We start from the raw sequence: 27,418 nt of genomic DNA on the forward strand, positions 1-27,418 counted from the left end.
ATGACTATCCCAATTACACTGATTAGATCTTTACAAATTATATCAATGTATTAAATTATAACATTGCCCTCAAAATATGTACATCTATTATGTATCAATAAAAAATAAATTTAGGCTGGGCATGGTGGCTCACACCTGTAAATGCCAGCACTTTGGGAGGCCAAGGTGGGAGGATCTCTTGAGTCAATGAGTTCAGGACAAGGAGTTCAGCCTGGGCAATGCAGTGAGATCCTGTCTCTATAAAAAAATAAAGAAATTTGCCAGGCAAGATGGCGCACATCTGTAGTTCCAGCTACTCAGGAGGCTGAAGTGGGAGGATCACTTGAACCTGGGAGGATGATGCAGTGAGCTAAGATTGTGCCATTGCACACCAGCCTGGGTGACAGAGCGAGATCATGTCTAGAAAAAATAATAATAAATTTACAAAAATAAATTTTAGAAACAGCAAAACTGAATGAAATAAAAACTGAATCAAAAAAATTAAGTAAGTGGAAACTTATTATGTTCGTCTCCTGATACGGTCAAATTTTCTTAATTTCCTAACTACTTTTTTTCCACAAGGGTCCTATGTATTTTCTCACTTCTAAGAGGTATTATCTACCTCTACTTTAACTTTCCGTACCAAATGAACAAATTTACCAAACATTTTATCATTAATCTAAAACTTAACAGGAATGGGTTAGCATATGATCGGCATTGCTTTACCATCAACTTCACATAAGTGTTCAGAAACCAGGTGGAAGTGAACCCCTAAGTTGAAGGAGCTTTTAATGCTTGCATGAAAATTTTCTAGACCTTCAAAGGCTGTTGCTGCTGTTTCTCCTTCTCCTTTTTTTTTTTTTTTTTGTCTTTTTAAATATCTTGTTCTCTTCTTTCCCCTACTGAAATTTAAGAATATGCAGCTACCATAAACTTGGGATATCCTAGAAACAACCATGGTTAGAAAACTGGTATGGTTTCTACACACTCATCCTTTAATTGATGTCTTCCACCCCCTCACTCTTACTCATACCCAGCTTCTCCCATATTATTGAAACTTCAATCTTTGCCTCTGTCATGTTCAGGTTTCTAAGCCTGGGAAAGATAACACTTTAAAATGCCGTAAGTACAGTAGGAAAGGACTGAGGAGGTAGCCAGAAAACCTAGAAATTATGACTAGGACTGGATTCTTTGGCATTAATACCCATGTTTTGCAATGTCCAAAGCATGACTAGAATTGATCTTTCACCCCCTGAATGCTGTCATATTCCCATATTACGTGTATTTCTGTGCCTAAATAACACCATATAGACAAATTCTCCAATTTTATATTAACTTTATTCACACTGAAGCTGCCACATCTTAAATTAGGAATGCTTTCAGCTACAAGGAACAGAAAAGTCTGACAGAATGCTGGGCGAGGTGGCTCACACCGGTAATCCCAGCACTTTGGGAGACCGAGGCTGGTGGATCACGAGGTCAGGAGTTCAAAACCAGATGGTGAAACCCTGTCTCTACTAAAAATACAAAAATTAGCCGGGCATGGTGGCGGGCACCTGTAATCCCAGCTACTCAGGAGGCTGAGGCAGAGAATTGCTTGGACCCAGGAGGCAGAGGTTACAGGGAGCTGAGATCGCACCACTGCACTCCAGCCTGGGCGACACAGCAAGACTCCATCTCAAAAAAAAAAAAGAAAAAAGAAAAGTCTGACAGGTAGCTTAAACTCTTAGGAGTTTGTATCCTTAACAAGAAGTCCAGAGAAGGTTATCTCAGGGATATTCTGGCAGCTCAATAATGTCGTTAAGAACTCAGACTCGGCGGTTCCGTCATCTTCGGGAGCTGTGGAGGTACGAATTTAAGACAGGCCCATTTTATTAATTTATTTCCAAATGCAACAAAAGGTCCAAGGACAATCTGTGGGCCACTTAATTCAGGGCCCTCAATTTGTACAAGGAGAACTCTCAGATACAGCCAATGCCATGGGTTTTGGAGACCTGAAAAGCCCCGCCGGCCTCCAGGTGCTCAATGATTACCTGGCAGACAAGAGCTACATCAAGGGGTATGTGCCATCACAAGCAGATGTGGCAGTATTTGAAGCAGTGCCCAGCCCACTGCCTGCCGACTTGTGTCATGTCCTATGTTGGTATAATCACATCAAGTCTTACGAAAAGGAAAAGGCCAGCCTGCCAGGAGTGAAGAAAGCTTTGGGCAAGTATGGTCCTGCAGATGTGGAAGACACTACAGGAAGTGGAGCTACAGACAGTAAAGATGATGATGACATTGATCTCTCTGGATCTGATGAGGAGGAGGAAAGTGAAGAAGCAAAGAGGCTAAGGGAAGAACGTCTTGCACAATATGAATCAAAGAAAGCCAAAAACCCTGCACTTGTTTCCAAGTCTTCCATCTTACCAGATGTGAAACCTTGGGATGATGAGACAGATATGGCGAAATTAGAGGGCGTCAGAAGCATTCAAGCAGACGGCTTAGTCTGGGACTCATCTAAACTAGTTCCAGTGGGATACAGAATTAAGAAACTTCAAATACAGTGTGTAGTTGAGGATGATAAAGTTGGAACAGATATGCTGGAGGAGCAGATCACTGTGTTTGAGGACTATGTGCAGTCCATGGATGTGGCTGCTTTCAACAAGACCTAAAATCCATCCTGAATCATGGCATTTAAATAAAAGCTTGAAAGATTAAAAAAAAAAAACTCAGACTCTTGGCTGGGCGCAGTGGCTCACACCTGTAATCCATCACTTTGGGAGGCTGAGGTGGGCAGATATCTTGAGGTCAGGAGTTCGAGACCAGCCTGGCCAACACGGCAAAAGCCTCTCTCTACTAAAAAATATGAAAATTAGGCCGGGCACTGTGGCTCACGCCTGTAATCCCAGCACTTTGGGAGGCCGAGGCAGGCAGATCACGAGGTCAGGAGATGGAGACCATCTTGGCTAACGCAGTGAAATCCTGTCTCTACTAAAAATACAAAAAATTAGCTGGGCATGGTGGCAGGCGCCCGTAGTCCCAGCTACTCGGGAGGCTGAGGCAGGAGAATGACGTGAACCTGGGAGGCTGAGCTTGCAGTGAGCCAAGATTGCGCCGCTGCACTCCAGCCTGGGCGACAGAGCGAGACTCTGTCTCAAAAAAATAATAATAATAATAAAATGAAAATTAGCTGGGCGTGGTGGCACACACCTGTAATCCCAGCTACTCAGGTGGCTGAGGCATGGGAATCACTTGAACCTGGGAAGTGGAGGTTGCAGTTAGCTGAGATCGTGCCATTGTACTCCAGCCTGGGCAACAGAGTGAGACCCTTTCTCACAAAAAAAAAAAAAAAAAAAAAAATTCAGTCCCTTGGCCAGATGCAGTGGCTCATGCTTGTAATTCCAGCAATTTGGGAGGCCAAGGAGTGTGGATCTCTTGAGGTCAGGAGTTCAACACCAGCCTGGCCAACATGGTGAAACCCTGACTCTACTAAAAATACAAAATTAGCCGGCATGGTTGCCTGCACCTGTAATCCCAGATACACAGGTGGCTGAGGCATGAGAATCACTTGAACCCGAGAGGGGGAGGTGGCAGTGAGCAGAGATTGTGCCACTGCACTCCAGCCTGGGCTATAAAATGAAACGCTGTCTCAAAAAAAAAAAAAAAAAAAAAAAAAGAACTCAAGATTCTGTCTTTCTGCTCTACCTTCTTAGCTTGTTAACTTTTCATTCTGAGGCTTGTTGCCTTATGATTACAATTTGGCTGCCAAAGACTCCATATATCACATTACATACTTAAGGATGGAAGAAAGAGAGTATACATACAAACAAATGTTTCTATTCCTTTTATGAGAGAAGCTACTTTTTTTTTCCCCCTGTAGAGGTCTTCCAGAAGATTTCTGGTTATATCACATTAGCCAGAACTAAATCACACAGCTGGCCCTAATTGCAAGGGAAGTTAGAAAAAGGCATATTTGTCTTCGAACCTCTATAACAGAAGGAGAAATGGGTTTGGAACTGACTTTAGGATTCAAGCAACAGTTTATGACACATGTCTATATTACACATAAAATGCTAATTATGCTAGTTAATTACAACTGGGTGCAGGACGTTTAAAAGCCCTCGTTTAGAATACAGTTCTCCTTTCCAGCAGAAAACTGGTTAAGAATGTTGATGAAGGAAACATTAAAAAGGGAGTGGAATGAAAGTTACAGCTTTGTCAGATGGTGCTGACAGTGCTGAGTTGTAGACAGATTACAACTGAAAGAGTATCCATAGGCAAATCCTAACTAGAATGAAGGGAAAATTGTAATAGTGTACATAGCTGATGTCCTAAAATGTTCCAGAAGCTTTAAGAGTGTGATAAGGGCCTGGTACAGGGACTCATATCTGTAATCCCAGCACTTTGGGAGGCCAAGGCAGGAGGATCACTTCAGCCTAGGAGCAGACCAGCCTGAGCAACATGACAAAAATCAGCAGGGCATAGTGGCATGCACCTGTAGTCCCAGCCGAAGTGGGAGGATCACTTGAGCCTGAGAGGTCGAGGCTGCAGTGAGCCATGATCCCACCACTACACTCTAGCCTGAGCAACAGAATGAGACTCTGTCTCAAAAAAAAAAAGTGTAATAACTAGAGATCTATCTAGGGCTACCATTTTTTTTAAATAAGAAAATAGATTTTTACAAATTATTTAAAATAGACAAGCCAATAATGCTACCTAAGAGTTAACATTAAGGGACTCTATTATGATATGCCAAGTACTGGGCTTTACATATATATGTATGTATCTAATCTCTCAACTGCCCTATCAGGTAAGTACATTCACTAACTTGCTTATGGTCACACAAGGAGAAGCTCAACCTAACTCTAGAGATGATGCCTTTAACCATATTACATTACTGTTTGTTATTTTATTTGTTCTCCTTGGTGTTTCTTATTCATTTTATGTATTTGTTATTTAATCATTCAAATTTGTAAAGTTTAACTCTTGTTTATAAATTGTAAATTGTCTTTCTCTACTTTCTTTTCATAGTATTTCTGGTTCACACAAGTCCTAAAACGGCAAAGCTGTTTCAATCATATCTTTCGAAAACTTAGAATCAGATAATCCAAGTGGATTTTGTAGCTAGTTTTATGAAAGCTTTGATAAAATTACAACAAACCTTGTTAGGGTTTTATAAGGAAAAAAAAAAAAAGTAGAACTAACCTGACAAAACAAACCACCAAAAAAGGCATCACAACACACAATGTACAAACAACAAAAGTAGAAACATAAATATACATCTATATTAGTCCTATGTGTTCTAAATCCCTCCTCTGTTTCATCTACTGTGAGTTTGCTACCTCCATAGCACACTGGCCAAGATTACTTGCAGGCATACCATTGGTTCCCTGAATTATTGGGCTATTATTCCCCATCTCGCCCCCACCCCCAGCCAAAACATTAACCCTGTTTGCTCCACACATAGCTGGTAACACACATGTGGTTAATTATACCCAAATCTCTGTCTCAAACTACTGTACTTAGCTTTTTATTTTAGGTTTTTATGCTTCCCTTTGTCTTTTACTGTCTTTTTCTTTACATCTTTATTATTATGTTCCCAGAAATTTAGCTCCTGAACATACATAAGATCCTTGCATATTTTCAACAATACAATGAAATCCGTACCTTCTTATCTACCAAAAAAACCATAAGCCATATGTTATACGTTATTTTCTCCTATTCTCTTCTCATGTATTATTAAAATTGGAAGTGGATTCAACTTTTTTTGTAATTTTTTTTTTTTTTTGAGACAGAGTCTTGCTCTATCACCCAGGCTGGGGTGCAGTGTTTTGATCATGGCTCACTGCAGCCTTAACCTCTCGGGCTCAAGTGATCCTCCTACCTCAGCCTCCTGAGTAGCTGGGACTATGGGCATGTGCCACCACACCGAGCTAATATTTTAATTTTTTGTAGAGAGGTAGTCTCACCATGTTGCCCTGGCTTGAATTGAACTCCTGGGCTCAAGCAATCCACCTGCTTCAGCCTCCCAAAGTGTTGGGATTACAGGCATGAGACCTAGCACCTGGCCAGATTAAACTCTTTTTTAGTTTACTCAAAGGCAGCATCCTCATATTGGGTTGGAAAACCAAGATGATCACATACAAGAAAGGATCTTCCTACTTGTCTCTCCACCTGTTTTTCCCAACTCTGGCTAATCTCTGTTTAATAATGCATATTTCTTTAACTATTTGGAAGAAAAACAAAAACAAAAAAACTCCATGACAGCATGATCAGCTGACAGACAGCATGATTAACGAAGAAAACAGTGATGGGAACATACAAGCCTCTTCCCTCCCTCCAATAACCTGGCAGACAACCCCACCTGGGATTTGCCCCATACTTGTAACTCACAAATGTTTGCTTGCTAGGTCAACTGTATTTAAACTAAAATATGACAGCTGTAAATAAGACAATAAAATAGGGGCCATTTTTAGATTCTGACAAGCCAAAGTTCAGGCACTGCTCTCTTGAAAACTGTCACCAAAGGCAAAGAGAGAGCAGCCTCAAGAGGAAATAAGAGAAAATCACTACATGGCCTGAATGATTCATGTTGAAATCAGAGGCATCAGATGAGGACTTAAGATGGATCAATAGCTTAAAAAGGTCTCAAGTGAACAATCTGTGCCATTCTCCTTCTCTAATCTCTTGGAGAAAGAAAAAAGAGCACAAAAAAGCTCTAAGGTCTTTTAATGAGACTATTATTCCATTAATTATTTGAGGCAGTTTTTGTTTCACTAGAATTAATTAACATAACCCTTCTACTTTCAGCTCCAGCTGCATCTGATGTCACTGCTATGGCGGTGAAGAATGAAAACCAAAGGACAACTGGCTACTTAAGGAATTAAGCTGACTAAAATGAAAACCATTCACAGAAGCAGTTCCAGTACTCTGGCTGAGACTCTGTTTTTCTACATATAGCCCACACATTCTGAATATACTCAAATCTACGCAATTTTAAACTTAAAAACTTTAACTGCTGCCCCACTGAAGCCATTTTCAAGCTGGAATCATGTATAATAAACTACTCCATCTATTTCACCAATATATACATTTTAAAATAATTAATTTAGCCTCTACTCATTCAGATCTATTAAATTTCACCACTATGACAGTTACCTTAGAAAATCCTCTTAAACATAGCCAACAGATAAATCAAATAAGAATTTTTGGAAACGTTTAACCTTAAGGACAATATTAAGAATCTAGGTCAAGGGTCCCCTATCCCCGGGCTGTGGACCAGTACCAGTCCCTGGCCTGTTAGGAACCGGGCCTCACAGCAGGAGGTGAGTGACAGCAGGAGGTGAGTGGTGAGCTAGCGAGCAATACCGCCTCAGCTCCATCTCCTGTCAGATCAGCAGTGGCATTAGATTCTCATAGGAGCATGAACCCTATTATGAACTGCACAGGTGAAGGATCTAGGTTGCATGCTTCTTATGAGAATCTAATTAATGCCTGATAATCTAAGGTGAAACAGTTTCACCCCAAAACCAACCATCACCATCACCACACCTGCTCCCCAGGTCTGTGGAAAAACTGTCTTCTATGAAACCGGTCCCTGGGGCCAAAAAGGTTGGGGACCGTTGACCTAAGTCTAATGTATAGAACGGCACAGATTACAAATGAGTCTTACAGATTTGTGAGACAGTCACTGACTTTCATTTAATTGTACCCATCACTTTGATTTTTCATGAACTCAAATGAGACATCCTAATCCTCAATCTAACCAGCTAAGCTGTACTATACAGGTTTTGTCTAGATTCTCCTTAAACACACCCTAGTGGAGGCCCCAGCTCCAAAAGACAAATTGGACCTCAATGACTCCCACAGGCAGTGACTGAGGAGGCAACTTCTGCATGGTCCACAGACTATTCTCATTTTCCTGAGACAGAGGCACTGCTCCTTACACAGACTCAGAAAACTCTTCAACCCTAGGAGATGCCACCTCTGACCCAAGGGAAGTGAATGCCTTCTGAAGAACCAGGCTCCTTAAAACCCCTGGCCAGTTTCCCAGACACATTTCAGTTGTAAACTCATTATGAGAAACATTTAATTATGGAATTTGCAAACCAGGGGAGCTTATTTGAAATACATTAACTAAATAACTCCTTTTCAGATCTTTCAAGATCGCAGTCTGTCTCAGAGATTATTTCCCACATTACTTCTCCTGATTCAGTACATGTGTTTTTTTCTTGAATAACTGCCTCTGCTATATTTCTCCTTCCTTTAGCCTAAGTCAACCTTTCTATTTCTAAAGCCAACACCTTCTGAGCAACCAGGCTATCCTCCCATTAAATATGCATGCAAGAGCTTGACAAATCTTGAGTGCCTTTAATTACTCAGGGATAGTCTCCTCAGCTAACATGAGAATGTGTAGGTTATAATACAACTCATCCTCATATGGCTTCCAAAATACTGGAATGGGAAGGGATCTTTTACCCTCTCAGGTTGGAACTAACGGGCCCGCTGATTAATAATCTTAACCTATCTACCTCTGTAGTTTGGAGAATTGCCTTCTAGTAAGCTGTTGTGCCTGGCATACTCTGAGATCCCAAATATATAATTATTTTTAAGGATTTATTCCTGAGTTCTTTGATATTTCTTTTTGTTTTTTGGTCTTCTAAGATCTAACTAGATTAATCTTAACATTGATATCGGCCAGGCACGGTGGCTCACGCTTGTAATCTCAGCACTTTGGGAGACAGAGGCGGGCGGATCATGAGGTCAGGAGATCGAGACCATCCTGGCTAACACAGTGAAACCCCGCCTCTACTAAAAACACAAAAAATTAGCCGGGTGTAGTGGCGGGTGCCTGTAGTCCCAGCTACTGGGGAGGCTGAGGCAGGAGAATGGCGTGAACCCAGGAGGCGGAGCTTGCAGTGAGCCAAGATTGCGCCACTGCACTCCAGCCTGGGCGACAGAGCGAGACTCCATCTCAAAAAAAAAAAAAAAAAAAAAAACACATTGATATCATAATTCACCAAGTTTGTGTTCCAATATTGTTATAGTAGAAAAATGGAATATTTTGCAATTACAGTCAAATTAATTAACGTCTACAATTTATTTATTTGTAAACAAACACACAAAGGCTTTGGTTATCTTCAGTTTAAATGTAAACTGTCAAAAAATTAGAAATCCTTATCACAGCGGTCTGGCTGAGTAACATATGACTAATTAATGCAATATAATACTCTGAGGTCATGAAAAAAACACACTGTACAATAACACGTATTGGCATGGGAAAGCCTTCACAATATACTCCTCAGAGAAAACAATCTTGCTACAAAATAGTATTCATAAAGTAAATCATTTTGCTAAAAAAAATATATATATAGGGAAAAAGACAAGAAGGACATACATCAAAACATTAAGAGTATCTGAGGACAGTGAGATTACATACAATTTTTCTTTTGCATTTCAAAATGTTCCAAAATTCCACCCTGGGCATTTATTATTTTTATACCTTTTTAAATAGTTTATTTTAAAGGAAAAGAGTTCCCAAGTAATTTTGCAAGTGATTTCTTATACTATTTCACACCTATTATTAGCAAAGGTAATGGAACATCTTTTGCCATAGAAGACTCTCAATTGTTTTAATATAAGTGAGGCAGTTTTTCCAGTTGCCTTTTAAAATAGCAAAAAGGCCAGGCGCAGTGGCTCACACCTGTAATCCCAGCACTTTGGGAGGCCGAGGTGGGTGGATCATGAGGTCAGGAGACGGAGACCATCCTGGTAAATAGGTTGCAGTGAGCTGAGATCGCATCAGTGCACTCCAGCCTGGGTGACAGAGCCAGACTGTCTCCACAGGAAAAAAAAAAAGTATTCCAGATGATTGCTACACATAGTAAAGTCTGAGAAACTCCAGTGTTGTGAAAGATCAAGCCAAGACAGTAAGTTTAGAAAAAGATTGTTAAGTCTTAGTCACCAGGCTACAGAATAAGCTGGCCGGGTGCGGTGGCTCACACCTGTAATCCCAGCACTTTGGGAGGCCAAGATGGGCCGATCACCTGAGGTCAGGGGTTCAACACCAGCCTGGCCAACATGGCAAAACCCCATCTCTACTAAAAATACAAAAATTAGCAAGGCATGGTGCCATGTGCCTATAATCCCAGCTACTCAGGAGGCTGAGGCAGGAGAATAGCCTGAACCTGGGAGGCAGAGGTTGCAGTGAGCCGAGATGGTGCCATTGCACTCCAGCCTGGGCAACAAGAGCAAAACTCCGTCTCAAAAAAAAAAAAAAAAAAGGCTGAGTTTTTCTCTTGTTGCCCAGGCTGGAGTGCAGTGGCACAATCTCGGCTCACTGCAACCTCTACCTCCTGGGTTCAAGCGATTCTCCTGACTCAGCATCCTGAGTAGCTGGGATTATAGGCATGTGCCACCACATCCAGCTAATTTTTTTTTTTTTCTTTTTTAGTAGAGACAGGGTTTCAACATGCTGGCCAGGCTGGTCTCGAACTCCTGACCCCAGGTGATCCACCTGCCTCGGCCTCCCAAAGTGCAGGGATTACAGGCGTGAGCCACCGCGCCCGGCCAAGAATAAGTTAATTCTATAGCCAATAACTAGGCTGGGGAAGTGAGTGATTGGGTACCACTCAGGGGTGAGCTAGAGAGTAGCATGTTGAGATCTCTGATATGGGTCAGTACTGCTCCTCATAGCATGGGTTGAAAAAGAGAACTGGAAGCACTGAAGACTAAGGAAAGTCATCTATAATGACATGTTAAAACTGGCCAAGAAACTAAGGAAAGTCATCTATAATGACATGTTAAAACTGGCCAAGAGAAGAATAAAGTGGTTGCCTTCCCAGGTGCCAAAAATAGGGAGCAGTAGAAGAGAGGAAGCACATGAAGAGTTACTGATAAATAAGATGATTTGAATGATTTGATTCGTTAAATCCAAAAAATACAAAGAAGATTTGGAAAAAACTTTCCAATGATAATTTATTGTAATTTCACTCATTCATATGTTCAATCACTAACTTGGTACCTACTACATACCAAACACTGGTCTAGATACTGAGTCAAAAAATAAATGTGAACCACGAATTATACACTTTATACAATGAATTGTATGGTATATGAATTACAGCTCAAAAAGTTGTCAATAAAATGAAACAAATGAGATATTTTCCCTGTCTTTAAGGGGTTCAGAGAAGCAAAGGGGAGATAGACAACTGCAATGCAGTGCAAGTAAAGGGTTAGGACAGAAGTAAACTGAATGGGCAATATGAACACACAGAAGGAACGTCTTACTCACACTGGGGTCTGGAAGAACTAATTCATGAATGAAAAGTAAGCCAGGAAGGGGAATGCTGGAATCAGAAGAAGGCAAAGTTGGCAAGCTCCTCACTTAAAGTGAAGACTGAATGCCAGGAGGGAAACATGAGAGATGAGGCAGGCCCAGGGCGAAGGCAGGTCATGAAGAGCCTGTGTACTACAGCCTCACTGCTCAAGGTGTGGTTCTCAATTCAGCAACACAGGCATCACCTGGGAGTTGTTAAAAATGCAGTCTCATGCCCCATCACAGACCTACTGAGTCAGAATCTTCCCTTTGACAAGATTCCTAGTAATTCAGATGGACACCAAAGTTCAGGAAGCATTACCCTAACAAATTTATTCTCAGGACAAAATCCTATGGGGAATCATCAAGGAATTTCAAGCCAGGCAGTGGCACGATCAGATATGTGCATTACAAAGATCTCACTAGTAACAGAATGAAAAAACAGATTATAGAAAATAAGACCAAAGATTGCTTAGGAAGCTGTTTCAGGAACCAGGAAAGAATAAGGGACCAAGCTGAGTACGGTGGCTCACGCCTCTAATCTCAGCACTTTGGGAGGCCAGGGTGGGAGGATCACTTGAGCCCAGGAGTTCAAGACCAGCCTGGGCAACACAGTGAGACCCTGTTTCCAAAAAACAAAAAATTAGCTGGGTGTGGTGGCATGCAGCTACTACAGTGCCAGCTACTTGGGGGGCTGAGGCAGAAGGATTACTTAGCTCACAAGGTCGAGACTGCAGTGAGCTATGATCACGTCGCTGCACTCCAGCCTGAGCAACAGAGCAAGAACCTGTCTCAAGAAAAAAAAAAAAAAAAAAGAAAGAAAGAAAGAAAAAAAAAGATAAGGGCCCCCAATAGAGCAGTAACAGTACTAGGAAATGATAACTGATTAGGTGGGGTGCAGGGGTGCGGGGGAAAGTAAATCAAGATGATTTCTAAGTTTTGTGTTTGGGTTACTGGAGGGATATTGATGTCATTCACCAGACAGGAAAAAGAAATAACAACAACAATCACAGTAGCTAACATTTCTTAAATATGTGCCAGGCATTATTCTAAGTGCTTCACATGTACTATCTCATTTAATCTTCATAACAACCCTATGAAGTAAGTATTATCCCATCATACAGATGTAGAAACTAAGACACAGAGAAATTAAATCAGGTAGAGTAGTATGAAGAAGGAGGGAGGAGATGACAATCGATTTTGAATATGCTGGGTTTGGGGGGCTTGTGAAGATGTCCATAAGGCAGTTGTCTGTAGGGATCTAGGTTTGTAGGGAGAGCAAGTAGACTGGAAACAGGTTTGGAAGTCATCAGCACAGGGCTGGCACCTGACTCTTCAGGAATGGATCAGGCCACAGTGGGAGGGAGTGTAGGTCAAGGACAGAGCCCAGGAACGTCAATATCTAAGGTGCAATAGGAGGTAAGTGAGCTTATGAAGACGAGAAAGCAGACAGAGAGAAAGGAGAATGACAGCTATAACAGCAACAACAGTAATAACTAATACTTGTAAGAATTTACTAAATACCGGTCACTATTCTAAGCATTTCTTAATATATTATAAGTCAGTCATCATTAAAACCATGTAAGGTAGGTTTTATTATCACCATTATAAAGATAAGGAAATTGAAGCATAAGGAGGTTAAGTGGCTTGCTTAAGGACACAGAGAAAGTAGAATAGCAAAACCAGGATTCAAACCAAGATCCAGTATCTAGGTGTGGATTCCATGCCCTTGACTTCTGTGATGTACTGCCTCGCTTTCAGGAACCCTCGGAGGGGTGGAAGGCAAGGAAGGAAACAGTTGCAACAAAGCCCTCAGAATACTAACTGGCCTACAGTAAAGCCTCAGTAAATATTAATCACTATTATTTGATAATTTACTGCCATGGAACCACACATTTGACTGCGCCACAGTCTTTAGAAGAAAACAAGTAACAACTATATAAGGTTAACAAAAATCAAGGTTTTAGTGGAGGAAGAAAAGCAAAGAAACTTCCAAGGCTGCTAAGGCTTCAACTCAGTTTCCTATGCCTTTAATGTCTAAGGCTCCACATAATCAACCCTTGCCCGGGTCTGTGGCTACTGCTGTGATCCTAGTCCTTCGGAAGGGCTGCTACACACAGCAATGACCTGAAGGCCTCACTAATCCCAAAACACCTTCTGACTGTTATAAAGATTCCATTCTATAGCACTCCTTTAGCATTGGGCATATTTTGCTCCATTCTAATTGTTTTACAAAGCAGGTAGTTGATGCTGAAGGACTCCCGGGTTCTCAACTGTCCCCGAAAGCAAATGCATGGCCTCCTCCAGACACTGTTAATTTGTTCTAATTAGGAGGACATGTCTACAATGTCCTGATAACATATTATCAGATAATTTTCAAACTAAAATTATATCACGTATAGTAATTTAGAAGCTTCATGTTTTTTCTCTTTTTAAAATTCTTTCTAGTTCAATTATTCTCTCTGGCACAGATTCATCCAAGATCAAGAAACAGAGTGAATAAAAGCAACAATAATGACAATGGTCAGAAAAAGAAGCAGTTTCAATTTTTAAAAGGTTAAATTTTTGAAATGAACTTATATGTTTCTAGTCTAAGAAAATTTCTCAAAACAGAATAAAGGTATTAAAAAGCAGAAAGCATCTTCTAGAAGTGAGACATCTGGTCACCCTATCCCTCAGGCAATGCACATAAAGAGTGCTATTTTTAAAATGAAGTGAATGTGAATGCCCTATCCTGCATAAATACAAATGCTAATTCTTGCTAGGGAGACTTGAATTCTAAAATTAACTAAAACTGACTAAGCAGACTTATGAACAAAGATGCTCACCATAGCATATCACTTCCATTAGCGAAAAATACCCAGCAGTAAATACATTTTGGTATACCCAGATGACTGAATATTATGCTGCCATTAAAAATATTTTCAATGGGCTGGGGGCGGTGGCTCACACCCATAATCCCAGCACTTTGGGAATCTGAGGTGGGCAGATCACCTGAGGTCAGGAGTTCAAGACCAGCCTAGCCAACATGGTGAAATCCCGTCTCTACTAAAAATACAAAAAATTAGCCAGGCGTGGTGGCAGGCACTTGTAATCCCAGCTACTCCGGGCACCTGTAATCCTAGCTACCCCAGAGGCTGAAGCAGAGGTATTACTTGAACCCGGGAGGCAGAGGTTGCAATGAGCCAAGATCACGCCAATGTGCTCCAGCCTGGGCAACAAGAGTGAAACTCCGTCTCAAAAAATATATATACAGATATATTTTTTCAACGAATATTTATTGATATAAATTCTCACAATACATATTAAGTTTAAAAATCATTTTAAAAATCATTACCATTTGTGAATATAGACAAAAGACTTAACGAAGTAAATCAATAGTTGACAATGATCATTTCTAGGTGGTATAATTAGTTTAACTTTCTTCCTTTATATGTTCTGTATTATTCAAATAATCCAGATTAGCTACAAGGCATCACTTCTATAAGCAGAAAAAAAATGCTTATAAATCAGCTTTTTAAAAAAGTTTTCCCAATTAATCCTAATTTCCCAATTAACTTCTTCCGACTTGTTCTTACCATAAGTTGAAGGCTTACCATCTAGTTTAGCAGTTTCAAGGGTGTGTGTGATACTCCCCCATCCCCACCATCCCAAGAGATATCTAGCAATGTCTGTAGGCAATATTGGTTGTCACAACTAGGGATGGAGGGTGCTACTGGATCTTGTAGATAAAGGTCAGAGATTTGGCTAAACATACTACAATACACATGAGAGCCACCCCTCCCACAAAAAAAAAAAAAAAAAAAAAAAAAGAATTATCTAGCCTACTATTAGTGGTGCAGAGGCTGAGAAATTTTGGTCAAGGATGAAAAAAATTAGTATAAACAGTAAGAGTGGGTTAAAATGCAATAGTAACTCTAAGGGGCTTAACTTTTTCATTTCTAAAATAAGAAATACACATTCTGACTTTATGAAAATGTAATCTAGGTTGTGGACCAAAATTCCTTATTATTAAGATATACATTTCCCAATTTTACAGACAGCGTCTCCAGAAAAATTCTGCTCCCAACCCGACCATGCTGCTTATCAAACTAGAAGATTTTTTTCTAAGCTTAAGCATAGAGAGACCAACCCTGTGTAAAAGTTGTTTAAGTACTGGCAGAAAAATGTTTTAAGGTGAGATCATATCTTTAAAGGAATATCTAGTCATCTTACTGTAATGTAGACCAGCATGGTAAGCTAAAAAAATAAGGTTGAACTAGTCTAGTCTAACTAGTCTAAAACTAGTCTAACACAAAAGTGTTTGTTTGAAACACACACGCTCACATACACAGAAAATGATTTATGCAAACTCATAAAAAATGACTTCCTTTGTGATGTCAGATCAGGGAGTGGTAATAAAGCAAAAGCGAAAATGAAGTTCCCTCCTCAATCTAAGTTATGAAAAAAAGATTCACTCTTTAGTAACTTATTTTATTCCATTATAGGTGTGGGATGTATATATACTTCGTTATAACAAATCATAACAGGGCATAAGGGGTGGGTAGATAAAATTAAATAGTAGGGGGATAAAGAAGATGAACAGGTGGAAGGAGGAGAACAGAAGACAGACTACCACTAGACATGCACAAGGGATGACGGACAGACAAAAAGAAATTGTGCACAATTCTTACTGTTGCACAATAAGAAATTGTGCGACTTATCTCTGGATGAAAATGGGGGAAGAGAATAATGTATGCAAGCAAGGATGTGAAGAAAATAAGGGGAAATAAAATGCTGAGGAAATACGGTAGAAAGAAATCAGTAAGAAAGGTGACATAGGGTTCATAGCCCCCAAATTAAGACTGAATAATGGCCAGGCATGGTAGCTCCCGCCTATAATCTCAGCACTTTTGGGATAATTAAGTGGGAAATTGCTTGAAGCCAAGAGTTTGAGACTAGTCTGAGAAACAAAGTGAGACTCTGTCTCTACAAAAATTAAAAAATTAGCCAGGCATGGTGGCATGCGCCTACAGTCCCGGTTACTCAGGAGGCTGAGCTGGGAGGGCTGCTTGAGCCCAGGAGTTCGAGGCTGCAGTGAGCTATGCTTGCACTACTGCACTCTAGTGTGGGCAACAGAACAAGACTTTGTCTAAAAAAAAAAAAAAATTAATAATCATAATAATACATGAAAAATCAAAATAGAAGACTGAATAAATTTTCAAAATTTCAATTTCTAACATGCTATTAGTAACATTTTGCTTGTACAGACGCTCCATGGCTGTTTTTTTTTTTTGAGACAGAGTCTTGCTTTGTCGCCCAGGCTGGAGTGCACTGGCACAATCTCAACTCACTGCAACCTCTGCTTCCCGGGTTCAAGCAATTCTCCTGCCTCAGCCTCCTGAGTAGCTGGGATTACAGGCACACGCCACCATGCCCAGCTAATTTTTGTATTTTTAGTAGAGACAGGGTTTCACCATGTTGGCCAGGCTGGTCTCAAGCTCCTGACCTCATGATCCGCCCGCCTTGGCCTCCCAAAGTGCTGAGGATTACAGGCATGAGCCACCGCACCTGGCCTGGCTTCTATTTTTCAATCCAAAATGATTCTCTAGGGGAAAGGTACCTAATGTCCCCGGTCAAGCAAAATTTCCCATTCTTCTGCTCAAAGATCAGAAAAGGAGGGGTAGAATTCAATGACTATCATTTTCAGTGACCTATTCATAGCATACATGGACTGAGGGTAGTTGTTTATTTTGACTACCTAGCACTTTTCCTTCCAATGGCGAACAGCTCACAGCCATCCCATGAGGTTGGAGTGGGACTATCAATCACAGTGCCCTGTCCTCCCCCTGGTCTCTAAGGTGAGCACAGACTTGACCACTCATGGTGCTCCTCACCTACTGCCTAGAGGCCCAATGAAAGGAGAAGGCACATGACCAGAATTCCTCTATCAGGCTCTCTTCCACCAGGCCCAGTGCTGTAAGATCATGTGATCTGCAGGTGCCACTGAACATCTTTTCACCCCTAAAAAAAGCTGTCCTGAGGATGAAACCAATGTCAGACAGCATGTGAGAGTCAGTGAAGAGAGCCCCAATGACCATGTCTGAGCCTTGATTCCAGCCATGCCTAGATTTTTAAGTCACATGAGCAAATAAACTCCTCTTTGGCTTTGAGTTTGGGTTTCTGTTTCTTCCAACTAAAACAGCTGTGGCTGGTAAACTGACTAACACTGTTAAAGAGAGGTTTGGTAAGTCAATGTGCCAAACCTCTAATCCATAAATTACCCAGGCCCTCTCTATTTACATCCTGTATCTCAGCTAATACCACGACTTGAAGTAATGACTTTCAGAAATGTAAAATGTAAATGTTTAAAGTAGAAATTCATTTAAAATGGCATATATTGATTTGTTTCAAGATCTAAAACATATCCCTACTAAACTGAGATTTGATGTTACAAACTTCCACTATTCTGGATGTCAAATAGTCTACTGTAGGGGTGGGCACAGTGGCTCACACCAGTAATCTCAGCACTTTGGGAGGCCAAGGCAGGCGGATCACATGGTCAGGAGTTCGAGACCAGCCTGGCCAGTATTGTGAAACCCTATCGCTACTAAAAATACAAAAATTAGCCAGGGGTGGTGGCACATGCCTGTAGTCCCAGCTACTCGGGAGGCTGAGGCAGAAGAATTGATTGAACACAGGAGGCGGAGGTTGCAGTGAGCTGAGATCACACCACTGCACTCCAGCCTGGGTGACAGAGCGAGACTCTGTCTCAAAAAAAAAAAACCAAACTCTACTGTATTCCCAGCTCACCTTCACCTTTCTAAACTAGAGAGTTCTACACTTTTAATCTGTCTAGCCTCTTCACTGCCCTGATCATTTTACTTCTCCTATTCTGAAATGTCTCTAGTTTCACGTACATTTGTCAAGAAGTAGAAACCCCAACCACACATGCAGGATTCCTGGCCAGGACTATATGTTTTTGTATATGTGACAAAAGATGGACAAAACCTATCTTTTTTGTGCGTCCAGTCTCCCTCTAGTCCAGCATCTTGCCCACATTTTTGGCCACAGGAGTACATTAGGCCACAGGAGGTAGATACATGGTCCTCATGAACACTTAGCATTATATACAATGCACTTCTCCCTTGATTTCAATCAAGTTTAGAACCATTATTTTGAAATCAAAAAATAATTACATCATCCCTAAGTTCTACAATTGGCAAAAAGCCTTTGCTGTACAAGGAGATATTTAATGCTAATGCTTGCTAGTTAAAAAGAATTCCATGTGAGGAGGGCTTAGAAGAGAAATGGAGAATGCCTGAGGCATGAAGAGCCAGGGATAAGTTTCTGCGAAGTTTAGGTTGTATCAGCACAAACTCAGACTGATGTTACAACCAAGACAGATGGGGAAGAGGAACTGTTAAAGGGCAAAATTAACCAAAGGGCATTTCAGAAGGCATCAAAGGCAGACATCATTAATAAAGGCAAAGTGGTCAGTGTGTGAAGGAAAGATTAAACAAAAATCATCTAAACTCCTTTTACATCCACTTCCGCCTCCCACTGAAAATGAAACTCCACAGCCACGATCTCCAATGCCAGGCCTTTGTAATAAGTATCTCTATTGGTTGGGCTAAGGTGGAACCATAGCACTCATTTCGGAAAAACCAAAAAGAAAAAACTTCCTTCTGCCCTAATGAGCAAGCATAACTCCAATAAACTCCTTGAAGATGTTGGGGAAGATAAGAGACAAAGCACAAGGGAACTTTTGGGGTGATGGAAATGTTCTGCATCTTGTTTGTGGTGGTGGTTACATGACAGAATATATGTGTCAAAACTCATCAAACTGTACACTTAAAATGAGGGACTTTTCAAGTATATTATACCTCAATAAAGTTGATGAAAGACTGGGAGTGGGGTGGTGCTGGGGAGAAAAGGACAAACTCCCTAGGAAGACAAATAGAATAAGTCTAGGAAGACCACTGTAGGATGGAGGACATGCCTTCAGGTGAGGTGGAAGAAGTGGAATTGCTCACATAATATTTTGCCTACGGCCAGACCTTACTCCATAGATCAGAAGTTTATACTTCCAACAGTACCTCATACTTCACTGGGAATTGCCTGAAGTGGAGACAAATACATTCAAGTCTATCCTCTAGTGGACCACATACTCCTGAATTCTCCCAATGGAGGCAAAATTCATCATAAAATGAAAAACAGAGAAACTAAATTACCTTCTGAGGTAAGAAGTAAGGCGGATCATCTCTCCTCTCCCACATTCTCCCATACACAAGTTAGCATTCCCTGTCACCCCTCCCCTGAGGTTATAGTTAAATCCCTGGAAGTCCATTCATAAACCTTCCTCCAGTTCTCTTTCATTATTTAAAAAAAAAAAAAAAAAAAAAAGCTAAAAGTACCAGGAAGATTTAAAATATGTGGCAACAGCAATTCTCATTAGAATCAGAATCTCTGTAATCTTTTCTGGACAATACACAAAACTTTCACACTTCAAGAAACAGTAACAAATTTCAAGAGGAAATAATGGGCATTTTGCTTTGTCAAGCTGTGTAAAGAAGTATTTCTTAGTAGCATTCAAGTTCCACAGAGGCAGTCAAAATTTGTGATGAAATAGGAATTAACTTTCAGTTTCCAAGGCTGGAGCTACTGGCATTATTTCATACTACTCCTGCTCCTTCCCATCCTATATGTAATCCATCTCGGAGAGACCTGTCTCTCAGATTTGTCCTCTTCTTTCCCACACCTTCTGCCCCTGCCTCAGTCCACCAGACCTTCACTACTTCACATTTTGTTTCCTGAAAGTTTCCTGGTCTCCCTGGTTCCCAGTTCTATTACTCATCCTGTTCAACATGCCTGAAAATGTGTTTACTTGTTTAACCACATCTTTATACCCTGCTTCGTCCCTACAAGTGGACTGATCATGCCAAACCATTATTTTCATTCCGTCCCTCCCCTGCTTAAGTATTCATTCAACAAAGATTCAATGAGCAGCTATTCTGTGTAAGACACTGTGCTAGGCTCTACAGGAGGTAAACAAAACAGCATCTCAGGGGGCTTAGAGTATCGTGGGAGTGGTAAACATATACACAAATACAGTAACCATAATAAGACAGAAACATGTTTGGGACATTAAGACAGAGAAAAAGAGTACTAGTGGGAGTTCCAAATCTGAGCTATCAGCTGGATGTCAACTGAAATTAGAATTGATATAGAAGAAGTCGAATGTGAAAGACAAGAAAAAAGATACGGAGGTTTCCAAGCTGAGGAACTAGGAGAACAGCAACGTCATTAACAGGCCTAGGAACACCAGGAGGAAATTCAAATGGAAACGGCATGACAGGAGACTTGAGGACAGCTAACGTCCTTGCCAAACTCCAAGTCAGGGCACATGATCAGAGATGAGATTTCTGTTCCTCTTTAAGATGTTGGAAGCAGTCTGAGAAATACAGTCTCGACATGAAAATATTAGAATTTCCAGGATCAATAGTTTGAAGGGACAGTGCCATAGAATATAAAAGTGGATCTATCCCAGAAAAAATCTAGGCCATGTGGCTCCTGTACATATGAGAGGATATGTTGGGAATGGAAAGTTACACATATACAATCTACTGACCTTAAGAGCTGTTTCATCTAGGCAAGTTAACATGCTTTGCAAATGTGGAATTTTAGACTGTCTTTGCACTGTTACAATACTCAGCATCTCAGCACACATGGGAACCTCCTAATCAAACAGCTTCAGGTAAAAACAAAACAAAACACAAAAGTAAACAAAAAAATTAAAACTTTTCTAAAATTAAAAATAAGCCAGGCATGGTGGCTCATGTCTGTAATCTCAACACTTTGAGTGGCCGAGGCAGGAGGATCACTTGAGCTGAGGAGTTAGAGATCAGCCTGGGCAACATAGCAAGACCCTGTCTCTGTAAAAAGTACAAAAATTAGCTGGGTGTGGTAGCACATGCCTGTAGATTCAGCTACCCAGGAAGGTGAGGTGGGAGGATGGCTTGCACCTGGGAGGTCGATACTGCAATGAGCCATGTTCACACCACTGCACTCCAGCCTGGACAACAGAGTGAGACCCTGAATCTAAATAAATAAATAAAATAGGCTGGGTGTGGTGGCTCATGCCTGTAATCCCACACTATGGGAGGTGGAAGCAGGAGGATCACTTGAGTACAGGAGTTTAAGACCAGCCTGGGCAACATACTGAGACTATCTCTAGAAGAAATTTAAAAATTAGCTGGGTACATAGCTGTGGTCCCAGCTACTCACGAGGCTGAGGTGGGAGGACAGCTTGAGCCCAGGAGTTAAAGGCTACAGTGAGCCATGTTCATTTCACTGCACTCCAGCCTGGGACACGGTGAGACCCTGTCTCAAAAAAAATAAAAAATTAAAAAAAAAAAAAACAGCTTCAGGTAATCTTGACCATTCTATAGCATGGATACCATGGTGCTATCCATGGTGTCTGGGAACATGATAACAGGAGGAATAGCATGCCATTCATTATAATGCTCCCGATAATCCTTCTAGGTCTAACTGATAAACCCTACTCCACAAATGTAGAATTGCTTCTAGTTACCAAAAGCACCTATGGGTGATGTATGATATAAATATCCACTGGCAAGTCAAGACTAGCAAATATTTTCAAAATCAGAAGCAATCAGAGTTCCTTCAATTCTTTTGGGAGCAAGGCAGGTTGACCACAAACAAATCAACATACTACTCTGTGAATAAACCAAAAACCATTGAATAGTACACTTTAAATGGTGAATTATATGGTATAAGACACATATCTCAATAAAGCTGTTATTTTTTAAAATCAACAAAACATGTCTTAACCAAAATATTAGTTTCCAGAAAAGTATCCCAAGAACCTAGCTATTGCCCTTAAAATGTTTATACTGCTGGAAAAACTTACAAAATGGAAGCCTTGTTAAATTGCTGTGACAAAACCATTATCATTCTGGCTAAAAAGAAGAAATTGAACAGTCTCTTGTCCTTCACTGTAATGGAACTGATCTGTATCACACATCAAAATCTGCCCTTAAGATCTGAATGACATTTTTTTAAAGAGCACTTTTCAGATTTAACCACAATGTTAAATACCATAATTATGGCATATCACTAATACATCTTTCCTTGTAATCTATCCTAGAACTTCCTTCCTATAATCCTCTGCAAGGGGAAGATCCTTGTGCTTATCCACTGATAATACTTCTAACGATTTTCCTATTCCTCTAGTAATTACAATAGTAGTTTTTATCTCTGGAAGCAGCCCAACCTTCCCCATGTCCCAACCCATTCCCTAACTTCTACTAATAAATATCATACCAGCTGTCTGCCTGCTGTTGAGGTAACAGCAGGTTATTTATGCCCCTATAGATTCAAAGTGGGTCAAGAATGTAAGAAGCAGACTATGAGCGTGTTGAGGGAAAGGACTGTATCTTGTTCATTGTTAAATCCTCTAAACATTAAGCAAAGTACCTGGCACACAGGATGCCTGATAAGTATTTCTGCTTGCCATTAAGCTAAGGCCCATTCACAAAAAGAATTAGCCAACAAATAACCAAGTAACCAGACTATTAATTAGGCATAAGTGTATTTAGAAGAAGGCAGTGTAAGCCCCAACTTCAGTCTTGATCTCTAAGCCAGTCTGTCTTCATAATGACAAAGAGGTTAAAAAAATTTTTTTTTTGAGACACGGTCTTGCTCTTTGGCCCAGGATGGAGTGCAGTGGCACAGTCATGGCTCACTGCAGCCTCAACCTCCCAGGCTCAAGCAATCTTCCTGCCTCAGCTGATCATCCTGCCTCAGCTCTCAAGTAGCTGGGACCGCAGGCGTGACTACCACGCCCAGCTAATTTTTATTTATTTATTTATTTATTTATTGAAACAGAGTTTTGCTCTTGTTGCCCAGGCTCGCAATCTTGGTTCACTGCAATCTCCGCCTTCCAGGTTCAAGCGATTCTCCTGCCTCAGCCTCCTGAGTAGCTGGGATTAAAGGCATGCGCCACCACGCCCAGCTAATTGTCTATTTTTAGTAGAGATGGGGTTTTGCCACGTTGGTCAAGATGGTCTCGAACTCCTGACCTCAGGTGATCCACCCACCTCGGCAATGTCTTGGGATTACAGGCGTGAGCTACCGTGCCCCGCCTAATTTTTTAATTTTTTTGTAGAGACCAGGTCTCATTTTAAAATAGATTGTGATAAAGCTGTGAGAGAAGCCCAAAACTTTACCATTTACAAATCACAACATCTTGTCAATTTTTTCTCCCAAATTATCTTGGGGGAAAAAAGCATTCGAAATCCAACAACAATTGATTATCCACTCAGTCTCTAGTTAAGCAGCCTACTATTAGGTGACTCAAAGATGACTGCTCACCATATACAACGGAGGGTGTCCAATCTTTTGGCTTCCCTGGGCCACATTGGAATAAGAATTGTCTTTGGCCACACATAAAATACACTAATGATAAATGATGAGCTAAAAAAAAAAATTGCAAAAAAAACACAACAACTCATGTTTCAAGAAAGTTTACGAATTTGTGTTGGGGCACATTCAAAGCCGTCCTGGGCCCGCATGCGGCCCATGTGCTGCGGGTTGGACAAACTTGATGTAGAAGTGGAGGGGAGGGGCTACACAAAGTAACCAAGGAATGTTTACAGACTGATTATCTCTTCATGTGAAAATGATTTTGATATTTCTTAATATCGACCTCATAAGTTCCTTATGAGGATTATGAGTTCATATTTTTAAAACGCTTAAAACAGTACCTGGCACACAGTAAGCACCATATTAAGTGTTTAAGTTACTTTTAATCAGTTTCCAATTGCATTCATTCATATGTTAGAGATCTACAATGCCTAAATAAATTACCAGGTTGAGAGAGAAGTTTCAATTGTACAGTCCTTAAATCTTTAAGAAAGAGGTCTCAGAGAATGTTTCATGCAAGCTCATTTCATGGTTGAAGAAATTAATCATATATCTCATATTTGCAGAGAAATTCATAGGTTACAAAAAGCTTTCACAACTATTATTAAGTTTGATTCTCACAACAGCTTGTAAGGGATGCAAGGCAAGTATAATTAACTGCATTTACTCATGAGGAAATCGAACCAGAGATGTTAAGTGACTTGTCCAAGGTCACAGTTAGTAAGTTCCGGCTTGAATCCAGGTCTCTTGATGTCCAGTCTTCTTTCCTCTATAAAACACACTGCAGCTTGGGCCCTGGACTTGAGTCACATTTGGAAACAATGATTCCAGTGATTACAGGACCCTAAATGAAAGTTCTATTGCAAAAGCTAATGTGAAAGGGCAACTGTATTAACTGCATGTAGAAGTAATCAATATCTGGCAAAATATCTACCTACACATGAGTGTACAGTATAAAATGCCATGACTACATATATTCACAAAGGTCATCACAACTCTGCACAGCACTCAAGTGACAGTTCTCCATAATATGCCATTCAGAGATCGCCAGACCCTGAGAATATTGATGTCAGTCTAAGAAAAGACTGCCAATTCCCTTGAACCAAACCCAGAAGGGAAAGGCTTGCCCCAGAGGATGGTGAAGACATGGAGCCTAACAAGGCTCTGCGGGATTACACGCAGGTTGCAAACTCCCAGCGATAAATGAGTACCGACCCTCCCAGCCGGTGAATCAGCTCGCGTTCATCCGGCAGCATCTTTCCCCAGGGCTCGCCACCCCCAGCGCAGCTAAACTGGGGAGCTAAAGGTGATACGGCCACCGTTTGCAGGATTCAAAATAACCTCACAGAAAGGCTAGCTGGCGGTAGAAGCGGCACTGCATACCAACACAGGATGTTATTTTAAGCGCGTGTCCCCACGAGAGAAACCATCCGATCTACCGGAGCAAGCATCTCCCACCCGCCGGGAATTTTCCAAAGCCAAGCAGGAGGGGAGGCACGCCCGCCCTGCTAAATCCACATGGGCCCCCTTTCCACTCGGAAGCCCGCTCTGCCCCCAGCTCAAGCAGCGCGGCAGGGGCCTGGGAGACCCCCGAGGCGGGCCTCCCTCCGCCGCCTTAACCATCTCGCCCGAAAGAGGAAGGTGCCGCAGCGGGCGACCAGCGGGTAGGGCCGTGGGTTCTGAGGCGCTGAAGGGGGTGGCGCTGTCGGGGCCCGCCTGGGCCCGGCGCTCCCGCCCCCTCCTCAGCCTGACAGCTGGCGGCGAGGGCCGCGCAGCCCCAGTCCTCGACGCCGGCCGCGGGGTGCCTTACCTTTGTGTAGAGCTCCGACGCAGCCATGGCGGGCCCCGCGCGCCTACGCCCCCCGCCTGTGCGGAGGCCGCACCTCGCCTGGGCGGCCGCCCGAGCGGACTAGGAAGCGCCCGCAGCAGCCGGCAGGGAGCAGGGCAGGGTAGGGCCGGGCCGTGCGGGGCGGGCCGCACGGGGCGGGGCGGGGCGGGGCGCCTCAGGCGCTGGCGGCCCGCGGGGGCCTCGCCATCACTCCCGGGCTCGCCGCGAGCAGCCGCGAGCGCTCCACCTGCCCGGGGTCCTAGGGGTCGCCGCCGCCGCAGCCACCTCGGCGGCCCGCGATGCTGCCTCCGCCGCTGCCGCCGCCACCGCCGCCGCCCTGTGCATTATGGGAGCGGGAAGAGGCTGCGCTCCAGCGCTGCCACAGCGGCTGCTCTGGGCTCTCTCGGGCTCACGCTGCCTCCCATCGGCTGCGAGCACAGAGCATCATCATCATCAGCCTGCCAGCCGGCGCCGCCGCCGCCTCCCGCGCTGCCGAGGCCCGGAAACCCGCCCGGGACATTGGCCCAGAGGGCGCGGCCCACCCCGGGCGCCCCCACCCCGAAGCGAGCCCGGGACTCTGCAGCGGAGCCTAGCCCCCGCGGTAGGGCAGCCATGGCAGGGGCTGTCACTGTGTCCGAGTAAACGATGGGAGCCTCCAGGCTGCTCCTCCCGTCCTTCCAAGCATTCCTAGGGAGAGGATTTAGGGGAAGCCCTCTTGAAAGACTGTAGAATAACCCAGAACTACAGAAGAGCCTTGTCAGCAGCTGTGACCCGGGAGATGGACAAGGCAGGACCGGGAATTTCAGGTTAAGGATGATCACCAAGGTCATTCCGAGCACCTCGATGTCTGCAGCAAAGCCGTCTCCTGATGCCAGAGGGCAGGGGCCGCTTCTAAGCTACAGAAACTTAAGTGACTTTGAAACGAGATAGCCCAGGGGACAGCCCAGGTGCCTCTTTCCTAGACCTGTGCGTTTGCGGAGATGCAACTACCCTTCTGTCCCAGCCTTCTTCCCGTCCTGTTCTCTCCTGGTGATTGTCGGCTCCATGGTGGCACCTGAAGTTTATCCGGTTGCCACCTGAAAATGACGGAATACTTACATGGAAAATCTGTATTACAGTTTAACTCAGCATCAAAAGGGCAAGGCCGCCCTCACTCTCCTCACGGTGATCCTTGCACATCCAGCACAAGAATGTGGTCTTTCTACTCCCAACCCTGCGCTGTCTTCATCCTCTATCTTCTCCCCACCCTCATTTTCGTTTCTGGTTGAATAATCTTCATTCTTTGTTGTTGTTGTTGTTTGTTTAATTCCTGCCTCTTTGTAGTGCCCTCATCTCTCGTTTCTTTGAACTGCAACTGGTTCCCAGTGCCTGTCATGGTAATCTGGTAGACCATTTCTATCACGAACAACTCTCATGGCTGAGGCCCCCGGTTGTGTGTGTTGTGTGCGTGTGTATTTGGAGAAAGACCATTCACTGAAAGAACAGGGGGCCAGTCCTTACTCCCTGGAACTCAGACCTCTCCTCTTTGCCCACAGTCCCCTCAGAAATGCTAGAGGGAATGTCTACAGAGTCGAAAGCCCTACGGATTTGTCTCTGTTCCTTCCCATTGTAAAACCAAATCGCTTTCATGTTTCTGGGACCCACCCTTTCTTCACCCAGACATAAAAAGAGAAAACGTGTGCAGTGACGACCAGCGGAACGGAAGGAGCACTGGACTGAGATTTAGGAGGCCTGGCTCCTACGCCTTGCAGTTTCTTCATGTCGTGTGCAAGGTGGTAACCACTCTGCCTGTTTTCTCACCTTCAAGTAATACCTACCTCTCAGGACTGTCGAGAAATGCTGAGTATACTGAGAAAAAAAAAAAAAAAAAAACTAAAAAACTGGAA

The 27,418-nt window shown here is 42.5% G+C and overlaps 2 protein-coding genes across 5 annotated transcripts in view; one reads left to right on the top strand and one right to left on the bottom strand.

The window, feature by feature from the left end:
• MYO5A (myosin VA) overlaps positions 1-26,680 on the bottom strand; it is a 222,693-nt gene extending 196,013 nt beyond the window's left edge. For all 4 annotated transcript variants that reach the window (XM_024232523.3, XM_054531491.2, XM_024232521.3 and 1 more), the window contains exon 1: positions 25,515-26,680. In XM_024232523.3, coding sequence (XP_024088291.2) covers positions 25,515-25,541 — 27 coding nt within the window. In that variant the 5' untranslated portion in view covers positions 25,542-26,680. The remainder of the gene's footprint in view (positions 1-25,514) is intronic.
• Positions 861-4,994, top strand: LOC100447868 (elongation factor 1-beta-like). Its single transcript, XM_063716157.1, has one exon. It carries the CDS (start codon positions 1,869-1,871, stop codon positions 2,631-2,633), a length of 765 nt encoding a protein of 254 aa, XP_063572227.1. The 5' UTR covers positions 861-1,868; the 3' UTR covers positions 2,634-4,994.
• Positions 26,681-27,418: the final 738 nt, after the last annotated feature.

The sequence above is a fragment of the Pongo abelii genome, chromosome 16 (genome assembly GCF_028885655.2).
Source record: "Pongo abelii isolate AG06213 chromosome 16, NHGRI_mPonAbe1-v2.0_pri, whole genome shotgun sequence".
Classification (NCBI taxonomy): Eukaryota; Metazoa; Chordata; class Mammalia; order Primates; family Hominidae; genus Pongo; species Pongo abelii.